Source organism: Drepanopeziza brunnea (assembly GCF_022702325.1).
Source record: "Drepanopeziza brunnea f. sp. 'multigermtubi' strain 214-2 chromosome Unknown ctg4, whole genome shotgun sequence".
Lineage (NCBI taxonomy): Eukaryota > Fungi > Ascomycota > Leotiomycetes > Helotiales > Drepanopezizaceae > Drepanopeziza > Drepanopeziza brunnea.
Window position 1 is genome coordinate 256,771 of NW_027094067.1, and position 14,288 is coordinate 271,058.

At 51.1% G+C, this 14,288-nt stretch overlaps 6 protein-coding genes across 6 annotated transcripts; 3 read left to right on the forward strand and 3 right to left on the reverse strand.

Annotated features, from left to right (window-relative positions):
• Positions 1-1,152: 1,152 nt before the first annotated feature.
• On the reverse strand, positions 1,153-3,148 carry L3040_002953 (uncharacterized protein; the record flags this gene model as incomplete). Its single annotated transcript, XM_066154268.1, has 5 exons — positions 1,153-1,455; positions 1,527-2,264; positions 2,311-2,351; positions 2,407-2,635; positions 2,816-3,148. The coding sequence occupies 5 exons, from the start codon at positions 3,146-3,148 to the stop codon at positions 1,153-1,155; spliced, it is 1,644 nt and encodes a 547-aa protein (XP_066012249.1).
• A 1,053-nt stretch (positions 3,149-4,201) lies between these two features.
• L3040_002954 (uncharacterized protein) lies at positions 4,202-6,712 on the reverse strand (the record flags this gene model as incomplete). Its single annotated transcript, XM_066154269.1, has 8 exons — positions 4,202-4,288; positions 4,369-5,524; positions 5,574-5,790; positions 5,844-6,009; positions 6,063-6,206; positions 6,259-6,372; positions 6,467-6,474; positions 6,550-6,712. 8 exons carry the CDS (start codon positions 6,710-6,712, stop codon positions 4,202-4,204), a joined length of 2,055 nt encoding a protein of 684 aa, XP_066012250.1.
• A 1,076-nt stretch (positions 6,713-7,788) lies between these two features.
• L3040_002955 (uncharacterized protein) lies at positions 7,789-8,133 on the forward strand (the record flags this gene model as incomplete). The annotated part of the gene is made up of 1 exon (XM_007296423.2): positions 7,789-8,133. One exon carries the CDS (start codon positions 7,789-7,791, stop codon positions 8,131-8,133), a length of 345 nt encoding a protein of 114 aa, XP_007296485.2.
• A 617-nt stretch (positions 8,134-8,750) lies between these two features.
• L3040_002956 (uncharacterized protein) lies at positions 8,751-9,251 on the reverse strand (the record flags this gene model as incomplete). The annotated part of the gene is made up of 2 exons (XM_007296424.2): positions 8,751-8,816; positions 9,006-9,251. 2 exons carry the CDS (start codon positions 9,249-9,251, stop codon positions 8,751-8,753), a joined length of 312 nt encoding a protein of 103 aa, XP_007296486.2.
• Positions 9,252-9,871: 620 nt separating this feature from the next.
• L3040_002957 (uncharacterized protein) lies at positions 9,872-10,289 on the forward strand (the record flags this gene model as incomplete). Its single annotated transcript, XM_066154270.1, has 3 exons — positions 9,872-9,925; positions 9,993-10,005; positions 10,090-10,289. The coding sequence occupies 3 exons, from the start codon at positions 9,872-9,874 to the stop codon at positions 10,287-10,289; spliced, it is 267 nt and encodes an 88-aa protein (XP_066012251.1).
• Positions 10,290-10,857: 568 nt separating this feature from the next.
• L3040_002958 (uncharacterized protein) lies at positions 10,858-14,165 on the forward strand (the record flags this gene model as incomplete). Its single annotated transcript, XM_066154272.1, has 7 exons — positions 10,858-10,926; positions 10,978-11,010; positions 11,066-11,150; positions 11,214-13,277; positions 13,329-13,614; positions 13,668-13,783; positions 13,834-14,165. 7 exons carry the CDS (start codon positions 10,858-10,860, stop codon positions 14,163-14,165), a joined length of 2,985 nt encoding a protein of 994 aa, XP_066012252.1.
• Positions 14,166-14,288: the final 123 nt, after the last annotated feature.

A 14,288-nucleotide genomic window follows, 5' to 3' on the forward strand; every position in this document is an offset into this window, starting at 1 on the left:
CGATGCAAGCCGTTTCTCGAGCATATCTTTTTTCTGTCATCAATTAGCTATTACTCAAGTATTCAAAAGAAAAAAAAATTAAAAATTATTAATAATAATAATAATTCAAAGAGAAGAAGTCAGTCCCTACGCAACCCTAGCTCGCAAATCCAGCTTGTAAGATACCTACCTACCTCCTCACCTTTTCCCAAGTACCATATCACTCACTACCCAAGCGCCCAATCGAAGTTTTTTTTTTCTCTCCTATAAAGCTCTCCAACAGCCCGAAGCTTAAATAGATATCTGCGTCTATTTTATAATCGACGTATTCCCTCCAAGCCAACCTGAAGTGACCGCATTTCTAATAGTTTACGTACGGTCTTAGCTAGCTGTAGATTCCAGTTTATCTCAATGTAGTGTAATATAGATATGGATATAATATAGATATATATAATGACTTCCCACATCATCCCACATCATCATCACCTTTCTTCGCAGCAATACGAGATCCGAGATCCCAATGACCGCACAACCCTCACCGGTGTCTTCTTGTCTTGTCTTGTACCTTATGATTTGTTTTGTCCACTCTTGCTATCTATGTAAAGCAGCGACGAAAATATGTAGTATATATATATATATTTTGGCTTCCTCCCCTTTTCTCATTTTTCCTCTGGGCCTTTGCCTTTGCCTATCCCTTTGCCTTTGCTTTTCCCTTTCCCCTTTCCTCGTAACTTCTCGATCGGTCCAATAACAATATATACCAAGTCATGCTCTACTGCTACCATCTTTGATTGAGAGTAGCTGGCTTCCACGAGACCATCAGAAGCCGGAGGAGCGTGTTGACTTTGTAGCATGTATTTATTTTGAATTGGAATCTGGTTATTGAATATTGATTATTGATTAAGTATGAAAACTTTTTGCTTACTACCAAGACCCTCGCTCGCGCCGGGAGCCGGACGCAGACGCAGAGGAGTCTCAGAGTCTGTCTGAATCGCTTTTCTCGGGTTTATTACTACAGAGGCGAGAGAGACCCAGGTAGGTACCTGCCGGGCTACGTAGGTACGTATGGAATCGGTGTGGCTTGGTACTCTAGCTACTTACTCTAGGCTTGATGATTATGTAAAATCCAATCCTACCGAATGCCACCATACTTCTTTTTCCAAGGCGATTACATTACAGCCCATTACTAGCACAAGTAAAGACTCCCGAGACGTTCCCCTCCGCGTAGCTGTTGATGATACTCTGGACGCTCGTGTACGTGCCGGCGCTGAGGAAGAAGAAGCCGATGACGATGATGAAGAGATTCAGCGCCAACATGGAGAAGCCGTACACGCTCTGCTCTTGCAGCCATTCGATGCCGCCGTCGACACGCCGCATGCGGATGTAGGCTACGCCCCAGAAGATGAAGCCGAAGAAGGAGTCGAAGAGCGAGGTCATGAGGGAAAGCAAGTCGCTGAAGAAGGGGATGACTTCGGCCTTTTTTTTTCGAGATTGTCAGTGAAATTTTCCAGGGTAAGAAGCATACCTATGTGGAGAGGTGGACTTACGATTATGAATGCTACGATCCACGTGCTAGCAAGAGCAGCACCCCAGACAGACCAGCCCTTGATGGTATTCCCTGTCACGTGTGGGGATCTGGCGTCAAAGATCCGGTTCATGATAAATCGTCCCGAGACAGACGCATATAGGACGCCGAGAAAGATCAGGGTGGGGAGCATGAATGAGAACGAGATCTTCTTGTAGATTTCGTTGCTGAGTGACCCGAATGCCGGCGCTGTCATGTACTGATTTCCGGTGTAGGCGTAGACAATCGACCCAATGATCCCAAAAACGAAGATCTCAACAATGGTAACGAGCCAGAGGGCCTTCGGGAAATCTGCTGGGTTCTCCATTTCCGCGATGAAGCTGGGGATGGTAATTTGGCCGATGAAGGTGTAACTGATGTTCAGGAAAGCGCTCATGCCCATGACGAACGTGGTGCCCTTCACGGGAAGAGCAGTTACAATCGGATTTCCCCCACTGAATCCAGTGACTGGATCAACGAAATTGGGATCTGGGTTGTATCCGGCGGGGTGGTCCTCTGCGCCAGCGAAGGCCGCGGCCATCACGACGGAGATGAAGGTGAAAAACGCCGATCCAGTAGCCAGCCAGCCCAAAACGCCGAAGGTTCTGGGAAGGGAGACGAACCAACTAACGATAACAGCAATAAGAGAGAATACAATCGTGCACTGGCTGTGGTTGGTCATTGTGTTCAGATACTTGGCGATAACCAAGACGTGGAGACCCTATCCTGTTAGCAAAATCTGTACCCGTTGATGTCTATATCTTTACCTGGATGAAGCAATTGTTCAAAAGAAACATGACACCGGTAGCTGTCAAGTCATCAGTTCTCGGAAATTTGGTCTTAGCGAGACTGCCGGAACTCACCCCACCACGCCCATTTCTTGTTCCAAAACAGCATTTGTCCAATGTCACAGACGTCTCGGACCTCGGGATGGCGCAAACAGAATCGCCATACGGTCAAGGAGGTATACAACACAATTGCCGCAACGGCCGCAGTCAGGATCAAACCAGGGACTAGTCCAAGAATGGAATAAGATGACGGGAACGACATGATAGCCAAGCATATGTACTCGGAGAAAAGGAGAGCTGCGGTCTACGGGACAGAATTAGCCACAGGTGCTTAATCTTGCCATCATCTCCGGGATATCGAAGTTGTACTGCATGCGCACTCGGTTCTTGTTGACATTCTCCAAGCGAGGCTCGGCGCTTGTCCCAGATCCACCGGGACCAGAACAGCGCGGGTAAGCCTGACTAGGACCGGAGCAGACCTCACCTTCTGCCAGCTACAAGACCTGCGCTTGATAACATCATTCACCTGTAGCTCCAACTGCCGCCCCAGGATATCCGTCGTCTGCGAATCATCGTCGCTCTTCGGCCCGTCCTCCAAAGCCCTCAGATGCGGCAGAACGGGCGCAATTCTCGGTCCGTCAGCGCCAGGAGTCAAGCCGTATCCGCGGCTGAAATCTTTCTTGGATTCTCCCGCCGCGAGTCCAGTATTTCTGGCCGCGTTGCCGTCCAGGCTGCCTTCCTCACCTTCCTTTGAGCTTGATTTTAGGAAAGAAATTTGGCGGGCGGAACTCGCCATCTTGTCGTTGCTCATCGCCATTTTCGCGACGGGAAATGGATTATGGGGGAGAGCGGAATTGGGTGGCGGGCAAGAGGTGAACGTGATGGCATTAATTGCGGTGTTCCGGTGGATTGGATTGATAAGGGAATTATTTGTGCTCGATGTCGCTGTCGATGCCGATAAGTTGATGTAGGAGGGAGGTTGGAAGTTGGAAGTTGATGGTTGATGGTTGATGGTTGATGGTTGATGGTTGGACGTCACAATAGAAAAACAAGCGAACATGGATCAATCTCACCCTACATAGGAGACTAATCCGGAAGGAGTGATAAGGTGGGATCAGACTGGGCCTAACGGCAGTAAAAACGACGGATCCGGAGGCGGAGTCGGAGTCGGAATTATGCAGCCGTGGCAGGCAAGAAAGGAAAGAAAACCCACAATAGCTACCGACCTATGACATCAAGTATCTACGCACACGGGCTACATGGAAACATGTATATCATCAAAAATATCATCCTCTGAATACAAAGCCTTTGATCGCATGGAATAACATTCAGTAATAATTCATTCCTCCTTCGCACCTCGATTATCGATACATACCTACCTATATACATTTACTACGTACATAGACTACGTACATAGATACCGTAGGTACGTACGTAGTAGGTATATGCACTATCTCGCGGGGTTCGAGCGCGCTCCTTTGCCGGACCCACCTCGGCGAGTTGCAATGCAGGTCTGAAATCGACTTCTTCTATCTACCTATCTATCTGTCCAATACCCAAGATCGTCACTTCGTATACCTATACTAAATTCTAATCGAACCCCCCTTGTCTACAGAGCACAAGCATAAAGGAGAATATATCCTTGTGCGCTAGCGATTTCTAATCATCAGATCAGCTCAGATATAATACGCTCGATGCAAGCAATTTGACGATGCGAGGGACAGCACGACGAAAACCCAGTGAGGACGCTACTAAGCTTGCCTTTGCGAGATGTAAGTCTAGTAGAAAAGCGTACTGCTGGTTTGCTTCCAGGGAGGACTCTTGTGTACCGATGTAGACCTATTGTGTATACATAAGGAGAGGAAACTACCTATGCCCTGTTCGCCAGCTCGATAGCTTTGGCGGCCGCCTCTTCAAAGTCGGCAAAGGCGTGGAGCGGCAGGCCGCTTTCGGCGATCTATCATACGCATGTTAGCGAGCAGCGCCCAAGACCCAATGAATAATCCCAGCGCAGGATGGAGAGATGGATGAACTCACGATTCTCTGCCCCTCCTCCTCATTCGTGCCCCGGATCCGCACCACGACTGGGACTTGCATCTCCAGCTCCTTAAATGCGAGTAAGATCCCGTTCGCGATCATGTCCCCCAGCGTCAGCCCGCCGAAGATGTTCACAAACACCACCTTGACCCGCTCGTCCTGCAGGATGACCTGAAAGCTCTTCTTCACCGTCTCGCTCGTCGCCTTCCCGCCCGTGTCGAGAAAGTTGGCCGCGAGACCACCTGCGTCGGCCAGGGCATCGACGGTGTTCATCGCGAGTCCGGCCCCGTTGACGAGCGTCCCGATTTTGGCGCCGGGAGCGGCGAGCTTGATGTAGACGATGCCGTGCTTCTCGGCTTCGACTTCGGAGGGGTCTTCGTCTTCGGTGCGGCGCAGGGCGTGAACGTCGCCCTGACGCTTGGTGGAACGGAATGCGGCGTCGTCGAAGCCGAATTTCGCGCCTACGACTTTTAGGTCTCCCAGCCGCTCCACCAAGAGCGTTTCAAGCAGGAAAGCCTCTTTCTCTATGTACAGGTCCACAAGTCCGTTGACAATTTTGGATAGGGAGCCTTTGGATGTTTTGCCTAGTTGGAGATGCTCGGCTATGGCGGCTATCTGGGAGGCGTCTACTCCTTTGCGATAGTCGAAGGGGAACTTCTTTGCCAAGGCGTGAATCTGATCTGCTTCCGAGGCGGGAGAAGCGATGATGCAAGGGGATAGGGCAACGCGGTCGACAGCTACGGCGAGCATGTGCCTTTGGCCTGTACCCGAGTAGCCAGATGCGTTGAAGCCCCTCTCTCTGAGGAGGTCCAAGGCGAAGGTTTCGCGGATGTACAAGGCTCGCTTTTGAACGGCACCAGGTGGGCTGGGGACTGGTTCATATGTGATTGGTCGGACTCTGCGCATGGTGTGCATGCCTCTGCGCTGGGAAGCGCCTGATGTTGCGGCACCGGTGCCGGCTCGCCCTGAGCTACCGAGCAATGTTTTCATTGCTTCTCCGAACTTTTCGGGGTGGTTGACCATGGTTACTCCTGCTTCCGAGAGGTATTTGACTTTGGTCAACGCATCTGGCTCGCCAGGAAGTGTGAAGGCTCCAGCATGGCCCATCACTCTACCGGGAGCAGCATTGAAACCTCCTATACAGGCTGCAATGGGTCTGTATCTCGCTTAGCCACCTTTGGCTGATGAAGGGACTTTGCACTTACTTGGGGTTCGGAGATCGCTTCCTGTACCCCTTGATCCACTCGGCAGCATGCAACTCTGCCTCGCCTCCAATCTCACCAATGAGAATGATTCCTTCCGTTTCATCATCATGCTCGAAAATATTCAAAGCGTCAACAAAGTTAGTGCCAGCGAGAACGTCGCCACCCATGCCAACACATAGACTCTGTCCAAGTCCAGCTCTGGTTGTAGACGCAACACCTGCGGGACGTCAACTCTCCGCAACCGTAAACTTGAACTAATGGAAGGCCTACTTTCATAACTCAAGGTACCCGATTTCGCAACTATGCCTACTCGTCCAGGCATGAAGCACGGGAGGGGCTGGAAGCCAATTCTGCACTTCCCAATCGCGGATATGATGCCGGGAGAGTTCGCACCTACAAGCCTGGACTTAGTTTGAGTCTTCAACATGGAGTGTATCTAAGAATTACATGAGCTTCCTGAACCACTCGCGAAAATGGGAATCGACGTACCCTCATGATATCATGGATAGGGATATGTTCAGCAACAGCTACAATGAGCGGTACTTCTGCAGCGATGGCTTCTTCAATAGCGGCTGGTGCTTGGTGGGCTGCTACGTAGATTCCAGTTGCATCTGGTCTCAGCTTTTCCATCGCCTGTAAATATTTGTGAGCCGGAATGAATGGTCGTAGTTTGAGGAGAACTTGCATCTCGCACGGTAGGCAGGACAGGAAGTCCAAGGTGTTCCCCATTTCTCTTGGGGGTGACACCTCCCACGATATTGGTACCCCAAGCAATGCTCTCTTTGGCATTGGCCGTCGCCTACAGCACACAAACTCAGTAAGTTACCGAGTACCTCCCACTCCCAGCCAAGGCCAAGATAGGCGAATCGAGTAATTGTAACCAAACAACATACTTGCTTTCCTGTGTCAAAGTGTCAGTCAGATCATTTCTACACTCATCCAGTCGAAAACATAAAGAGGAGATCAAGCAACCCACCGGTAAAGCCCTGAAAGATCACCCTCGTGTGGCACCCAATCCTCAGATTCTCAATCGTATCCTCGTACTTCCCGACCTGTCTCGAACTTGTCCTCAGACCTCGTGACCGGCTCCCATGGACATCGCCAACCCGCGGACCCCGCAGAAGTTGCCGTCGCATCATCCGTCCAAACAAACAAGATCTACCCTCCTCCAAACCTCGACACCTCCAAAGAAATTTAGAATGCAGGACTGGCTTGAGACGTTAAGGAGAAAAGGAGATGTATATAAGTTTTTAATAGATTGAAATGATAAGTTTGATTTAGTGGAAAGATAAGGCAGGGAAGGACGCAGCGGCAGCAGATAGATGATACCTTTGGGGGCCCAGCACTGCAGACGACCTCGGCCTCGCGCTCGGCCTCGGCGGGGAGGCGATCTTTAGGGCTCTGCGGGGAGGATCCTCAAGATGTAGCATTGACGGATTCTCCAGCTCGCGCGGATGCGCGGATGCGACAGGGTGAATGGATTTCTGATTTCAGGCGATCGGAAAATGTCATGGAAAATCGAGATGATGGTTACGAAAGATACGTACCCTCGTACGTCAGGACTCAGATGGGAGTCGGGCAAGCTTTCTGCCCAGTCCACCCCGCGTTAGGAAACTTTTAGTTAGATAAGGAAAATACTCCGCTATCCGACATTACTTAAATACTCCATCCTACCGACCGTGGCACGAACATCCAGCTTCCATCACATTCACAATCAATCTGCAAAAATCTCCCATACAACACTGTATATTATAATACCGGGCATTTACATACAACCATCCCTCTCATCTAACCAGCCCAGCCACCAGCCACCAGCCACCAGCCACCATCCACCATGCCCTCCCCGAAAGGTTGTCCCTCCCTCCCCTCTTCTCTTCTCCCCGCTCCCTCCGTCCCTCCCTACCCACCTGCAATCTCTACACTTCGATTCCAACATACTAACAATCCCCTCTCAAACCCAACAGCCCTCGTATCCTCCCTGAAATCCCTCTCCATCAACCCTTCCGCACCCTCCAATCCCGATTCGAAATCCCAAGTCCAAAAAGTCCACATCGTCTCCGAGTCCTGGGACGACGGCAGCGACAGCGACAGCGACACCGACACAGAGGCCGACCGGAGTCGCAAGAACGCAGCAGCAGAAGCAGCAGCAGCAGCATCATCATCATCCAGCTACCCCTACGCTCCCCCACCGACGCCCATCTCACCCAGCACCAACATGACCGACGCGCGCACCCCCTTCCCCGTGCCATCCTCGCCCGCGACCAGCCCGAGCACCACCGCGGCGCTCGACTTCGAGCACCCGTACGGCTACGTCGATGGCGAACCCGGCGCGGGAGCGCGAGGCGACAGTCGTCAGAGACCCGCCAAGACCGACGCGGTGGCCAGGCGCATGATCGCTGGCGCGCTGGGGGTGCGCGCCCCGCGGAAGACGGGCGAGCAGGCGGCGTACGAGAAGGCCGCGAGGGAGAAGGAGGCGAAGAGGAGGGAGAGGGAACGGGAGGAGGAGAAGGAGAAGGAGGGGGAGAAGGAGAGGGCGAGGAGGGCGGTGTGGGAGGATTAGGATTTGGGGTTTCTGGTGGCTTTGGCCTGGGGAGGGGAGGGCTTTGGGATGGGGATGATGAGATGGGTGGGATGGATTCTGGCGTCTCTGTGCATAGGAAACGGCGTTCGATAGGATAAGTAGGTAAGTCGGTATGGGCAGACAGCCCTTTCATATTTAATGACACAAGTGAAGCGGGCAGCGGTTCAAAAATCATTAAATCAGAGAAGAAGCACCAAGATTTTTGTTTCAGCGAACTACGTCCTACTCCTGGGAATAAGACGGGAGTAGTCGTAACCCGTCGTCGGCCTCACCAACTAGCACCAAGTGGCCGAGGACCGAAACGTTGCATTGAAAAAAAAAAAGGAAAGCCTCTGAACCCCTTCTCGTCTCCCCACCACCTGAAAGACACGTAAGGAAGACGCCCATTTCCACGCCTGTGCCAAGTAATCAAATCCGGTTTCCGTAGTTGCATCTAATAACCCCCCGTCCAGACCAGACCAGACCAGACCGGGCCCCAGATGCAAAAATTTTCGTTCAATCGAGCCTACCCCACTGCCCGGGCTGTCCATTTCATCGATATCCCCATCCCCAGCATTCCAGAGATTCCCAAGTCCGCCATTCGCGAGGTCTACTGCTTAGATAGCGCCGCCGCCGATTTGCTCCTGATGGACCTCGAGTGTATCTCCGTCGGCCATGTCAAGCTATTGTTATAGCGAGTCAAGTCAGCCTTTATTCATTCTTCTGGAACCTTCAACGCGCGACAGCTTTGTTTGCAGATTTCCACAGCCACAGATAGTAGATAGACAAGCTTGAAAGTGTATACATGTGTATATGTATAGTGCATATGTAAATGGGTAGGTATGCCCGTGTAGATAAGAAGCAAAACTTACCGTCTCAGGACTATCCGTAGGCTGCACGCGGCTGCCGTCGAAAAGGAAGCGGACGGAAGTCGGGGCCTTGCCCTGGCGCTCGCAGAAGGCGTCCATCAGCTTCTTCAGCTGCGTAGTGCGCTTGATCTTGAAGAAGACCTCGTTGTTGTTGTCCGTCACCTTGATGTTGAGGTGCTCGCTCTGGCCGTTGCCCTCGGGCTTCTCTTGCGCGCCGCCTGGGCTACCGTTGTCGTCGGATCCGGACATTCTTATCTCTTCTTCTGGAAGGGGTTGTAGATTCTTGGGTATTGAGTGAGGGGTGGAGGATGAGGAGTGAGGGGTGAGGGGTGAGGGATGAGGGGTTGCTAGTGGTTGGAGAGAGGCTGTTTGTAATGTTAGGACGGCTGCTGCAAGAGAGTGTGGTGGATTTCGAACCAGCGGTTTGGACAAGAGTTTTCTTGCTTTGGGGGAAGGATTGGGGTAGTGCGTAGGTGCGGTGTTTTTTTTTTGTTGTTGATGTGGTGGGGAGAGAAGAAGGTTCCTAATGTTGAAGTTGCACGAGTAGATATGGTGGGGAAATCCACTTCCCATCACATCCATGCGATGATTCCGACGCTAATACTTCCGTACTTGAACAAGGGCGCGCGCTCGCTCGATAAAGGGAAAGAAGGGACAACTCTTTCTCCAAGGTGACATCAAGTCGTCTGCTTGGATCATTTCACCTCACTTTACAGCATATTACGAATCATCCTATAAAGGAGACTTACGGAGAAATCACGAGGCAATCACAATACAGTACAATACGCATATGTCGGTAAATAGCAGCATTGGTCATTTAGCATCGTCTCGGACAATCCACGGGTAGCTGCCAATTAGTACAAGCAAAAATGCAGACATCAAAGGATGATGTCGCGGCTGATCCGCCCTGTCACTCCAAAGCAGTAAGTTCTTCATTGATGAGCTAAGTCACAATACTACTATGCTAATGAATGATTGAATCATACGTAGTGTGCAATTCAAGGTGCCACATACCCGCACATTATTCCATCAGAGAGTGACGACAATAACAGCCGCTGACCAGTGTTACCTACATTATCATACACAGGTTGCCTTGCGAAGAATTCATATAACGAAGCCAAGTGCAAATCCCAAGTTGATGCTCTGTACGCTTGCTGCAACAAGTTCTACGAGCGGAACGGCCATGATGCCACATCGGCTAGTTGCCCCAAGGCAAATCTCTTGTGGCTGAAGATGAAGCAGAGGGCAGAAGAGGAAGGGAAAGAGAAAGCTGGTTCCGGAAGATAGGATGGGAGGCGCCGTCGGAATTCTCTCATCGAGCACACATGTTAGACCCGGTACATTACAATCAGATACTTGCTCCAATCCAATCATCTGCCCGAATTCCTTCCCTCTCACCGTCAATAGCGTATGTATCTGTAACTCTCCAAGTTTGCTGCCCATCCTCACTCCAACCAAGGTCGGGGAACGGAAACAGGAAGAGTCGAGTTTTTATCTGGGCGATCATGAGCGCGCAGAGAGGTCGCGATGACCTGAACAAGCAGTGATGGTTACTCCCAGAGGAGACTTGTTCCGAGACTCTAATTAGAAGGCCTTGACATTATGATGAAGAAGTGGTCTATGGGCGGGCCAACGAAAATATTTATGTACCGTTTCCACGCTAGTCTCATCACTAGCGTCGTTGGTGCCTGGCGCGCGTACGTTGTGGCCTGAGAATCTTGACGCGCTTCAATTTAGCGCCGGGTAGCTGGAAGATACTGTACATACTATACTCACCATTCAAGCTGCAACACCACAGCTTTTTTTTGGTTTGCAAGATCTATCCCACGAACTACCCTCCCGTAAACGCTTAATCATGGCGCCGATGACGAAACACCACGCGCTGATCTCTTTTCCTCAGGGAAAACCTCAGATGGCTGCGCAGGTAGGTAGCTCCTTCCCCGGCCGCCCAGCAGCTCACGAACTCTGGTACTAGCAGACTCGCGACGTGAGCTGGAACTTCGCAGGAGTAAGTCTTGTTCACCAGCTTCAGACGGGTCGACAGTGCTTAATACTTCATACAGTCCGAATCACATTCTGAACGAGAGGCCTCTGAAGAACCAGCCGCATCTCACGAAGCTGAGATGGAGGAGGACGAGGACCCAGAGGGTGAGTGGATCAAATCCGGTGGTACGGGGCAACCGAATTACGTCGACTCACAGCCGGATTCAGACCTTACCAGCCGGCAACAACCAGTCGCCAAGACCCCCGAAGATGCTGAAGCTATCCTGCACCCATTGCGCGAAGCAGCGAACCGCGTTGGTCGCGAGGTCGAGCGGTTCGCCGAGGTGTTGGACGGCTATAACCCCCAGAGAGCAACCGAGGACGAGGAAAGACACGAGATGATGATTGGTCTGATCGACTTGTACCACGAAATTGCTGTCGAGACGGTCGAGAATCTACGAAAGGTACACGGATCCGAACGCCAGAAGAAGAACGGCATGCGTTGGAGGAAGAAGATGCGAGGATTCTCTGTAGAGCAGGACGATGATGTGGACATGCAAGATACGGACTCAATCTTGCCTTCGCCGCCAGAAGACACGAAAACAAAGCTGGAGGACCTGGAGCGTTGGGAACAAGAGGTACAGACCTGGGATCTGCTCCGCCGTCTCGTCCAACTTCGATTCCCCGAGCCTGACACAAAAGGTCAATCCCTGCAAGACTACCATCCTATCAACCAGTACTCTACAGAACACGAATTATGGGAAGATTTTCTGGGAAAGGATGAGCTGGCTCTCGAGCGCAAGACTGTGCTGCGGTGGCTTAAAGACTCCGCCGAGGAATCGGGAGAAGACATTGATGTCCTCGTGCACGATCTTCAGCAAAATGCCGATCGAGGCGACATGATTGCTCACGGATGGATCCATACTAAGGGCGCCATCAAGAGCAAGCGGATGAATCCTCTATTGAACCGTAATGTACCCGAGGATCTTATCACCCAGCTCGACCCAGATGCCATGACCCGCCAAGGCAAATGTCTCCAAAAGCAAGACGAGTATTTCGAACGGGCAATATGGCTGGGTTGTTACGAGCTATTGCGGCGAGGAAAGAGTGCAGACGAGATCAGAGAATGGTGCGTGGAACGTACAGAGGTCTGGAGAGCTGTCAGCATGTCTGGATTCCCTGACGAGAGTCCCCACGACGAAGATCCTGGAAACCCCGAGTCGAGTGCTCTTTGGAGACGAATGTGCTTTGCTCTTGCTCGCAATGGGGGAGGCGATCCATACAAGAAGGCCGTCTACGGCATTCTGAGTGGTGACATTGACAGCGTGGAAGCTGTGTGTCGGTCTTGGGACGACTTCGTGTTCGCCAACTACAACGCCCTTTTGAGAAACCAATTTGACAATTATCTCCGAAATGTTCGTCCATTTTCCAACGCCACCTCGAATTTTGAATCCTTCGACGCAATCCAATTCCACAGCCCAAGCGATCCTAAATCTGCTGGTCGTAGGCTTATCGAAACCCTCAAGGCCAAACGCGAAACGGCCGCTGAAACGTTACAACCGATGAAGATGCTCCAAGGAGTGCTCATCGCTGACACGTTCTCAAATTTCATCTACCAGCAAGGGTTGGCATTATCCAAGGCGGCAAATAAGCTTGAACCATCCAACCTTTTCCCGGCCACCTCGAAGAGCCCGGAGGATGAAGAGTCCACGAAGTATGTTACCTTGAACGACCACGACAGCCTAAGAGTCCTGGCCCATGTTCTCATAATCTTTATGGGACTTGGCCTTGATCTTGGAGGTGCGGCCAATGTAACCGAAGTCGAGAATGTCATCGTGGCGTACATTAGCTTTCTACGACTGTCTGGCAAGGAGGAGCTTATCCCGCTTTATTGCTCTCAACTATCTGGAAAGCGAAAATATGCTATCCTCTGCCGCAACTTGATCGATGTCACAGACTACAACCAGCGAGTCACGCAAATCAGGTTGATGAGAGAGTTGGGACTCGATGCCCAGGAGTTCGTCAGTCTTCAAGCCCGATTTCTTCAATCAGATTACCCAGACCGTACAACTGGCTATCCCGCTGCCAACTTCAGACTTTTCAGCCAGTCTTCAGCCGACGGTCATTCCCGAAAGCTAACTCAGCCATTGCATAATTTTTTTGGCCCGGATCCTGAAGCTGTAGATAGGATTGATATGCTGCTCATCAGAAGCCTAGAATGGTACTTGCTCGTGGACGGCTTGTGGAGTGAGACCTTCACCCTTGGCACAATGCTTTACATGAGGTTTTTCAGTAAGAAGACTATCATTGTTTCCAGCCCTGAAATGTACTGACGAAATCTAGAAAACATGCGTCTCAACGCAGCTCGGTCAATGAGCATCAGTGTCGAGTACAAGAATGTCGTAGAGGTCAAAACCCGCGCTATTCTTGGCGACACTTATGATTATATTGGCCTAGAGAACGAGGAAGATGAAGATATCACTGAAGTTCTCGATGGCTCAGCTGATGGAAAGAGACATCTCAAAAAATACATGGTTGCGCAGGCAAAGAGCTTTAGAGAGCTGGAGTCACTAATAGATAGCTTGGACTATCTTGAGACTTGCACGAGCCTACGAGTCCTCTTGTCAGAGTCAGTAGACGGACGATCCCTGCGACGCATAGCTTTGCTAACACGGTATACAGGCGAAATGATCCCGCGTGGCAAAAGGAGTACAAGAGAAGACTACACGTCGCCGTCGAAGGGACTATTGCAGGCTTCGAGCATCTTCTGAAGGGCTGGCTAGTTACTTGTCAAAATGGTAAGTCCAACACGCTGCTCTATCCGATAGCACTAACATCATTGGTACAGAGGATTTTGAAGAAGAGTTCCAGAATCTTAGGGAAGCGTATCTCCCGGAGATGATTCTGGCATACCTATCCGTCCTGCAGTATTGCGGAGGTGCACTGAGTCGCCAACACCTGATGACCTGCATGGACATCTCTACCGTGATTGCAGAAGAGGACTCGGACCTGCTAGCTCTCTTCGTGAAGACTGGAAAGATCCAGGAATTGGTGGATAAGCTTGCCGCTGCCAGTAAAGACCTTCTGCTCCTCACGGCATCGAGGCCCAACCAAGGATCGAGAAGCAAAAAGTTGAAGATGAAAGGCTGGACACCGGACCTCTGGACCGTAAAGCCTTGAGGCCGGGGAAGATTTGCTCGGCCGTAGGGTAAGAATGGGATTGAATGCTTTGATCGGGTACGGGTACGGGTACGGGTACGGGTACAGACTCTGATTAGAGCTGAGGGGTGTTTTTGATAGGAA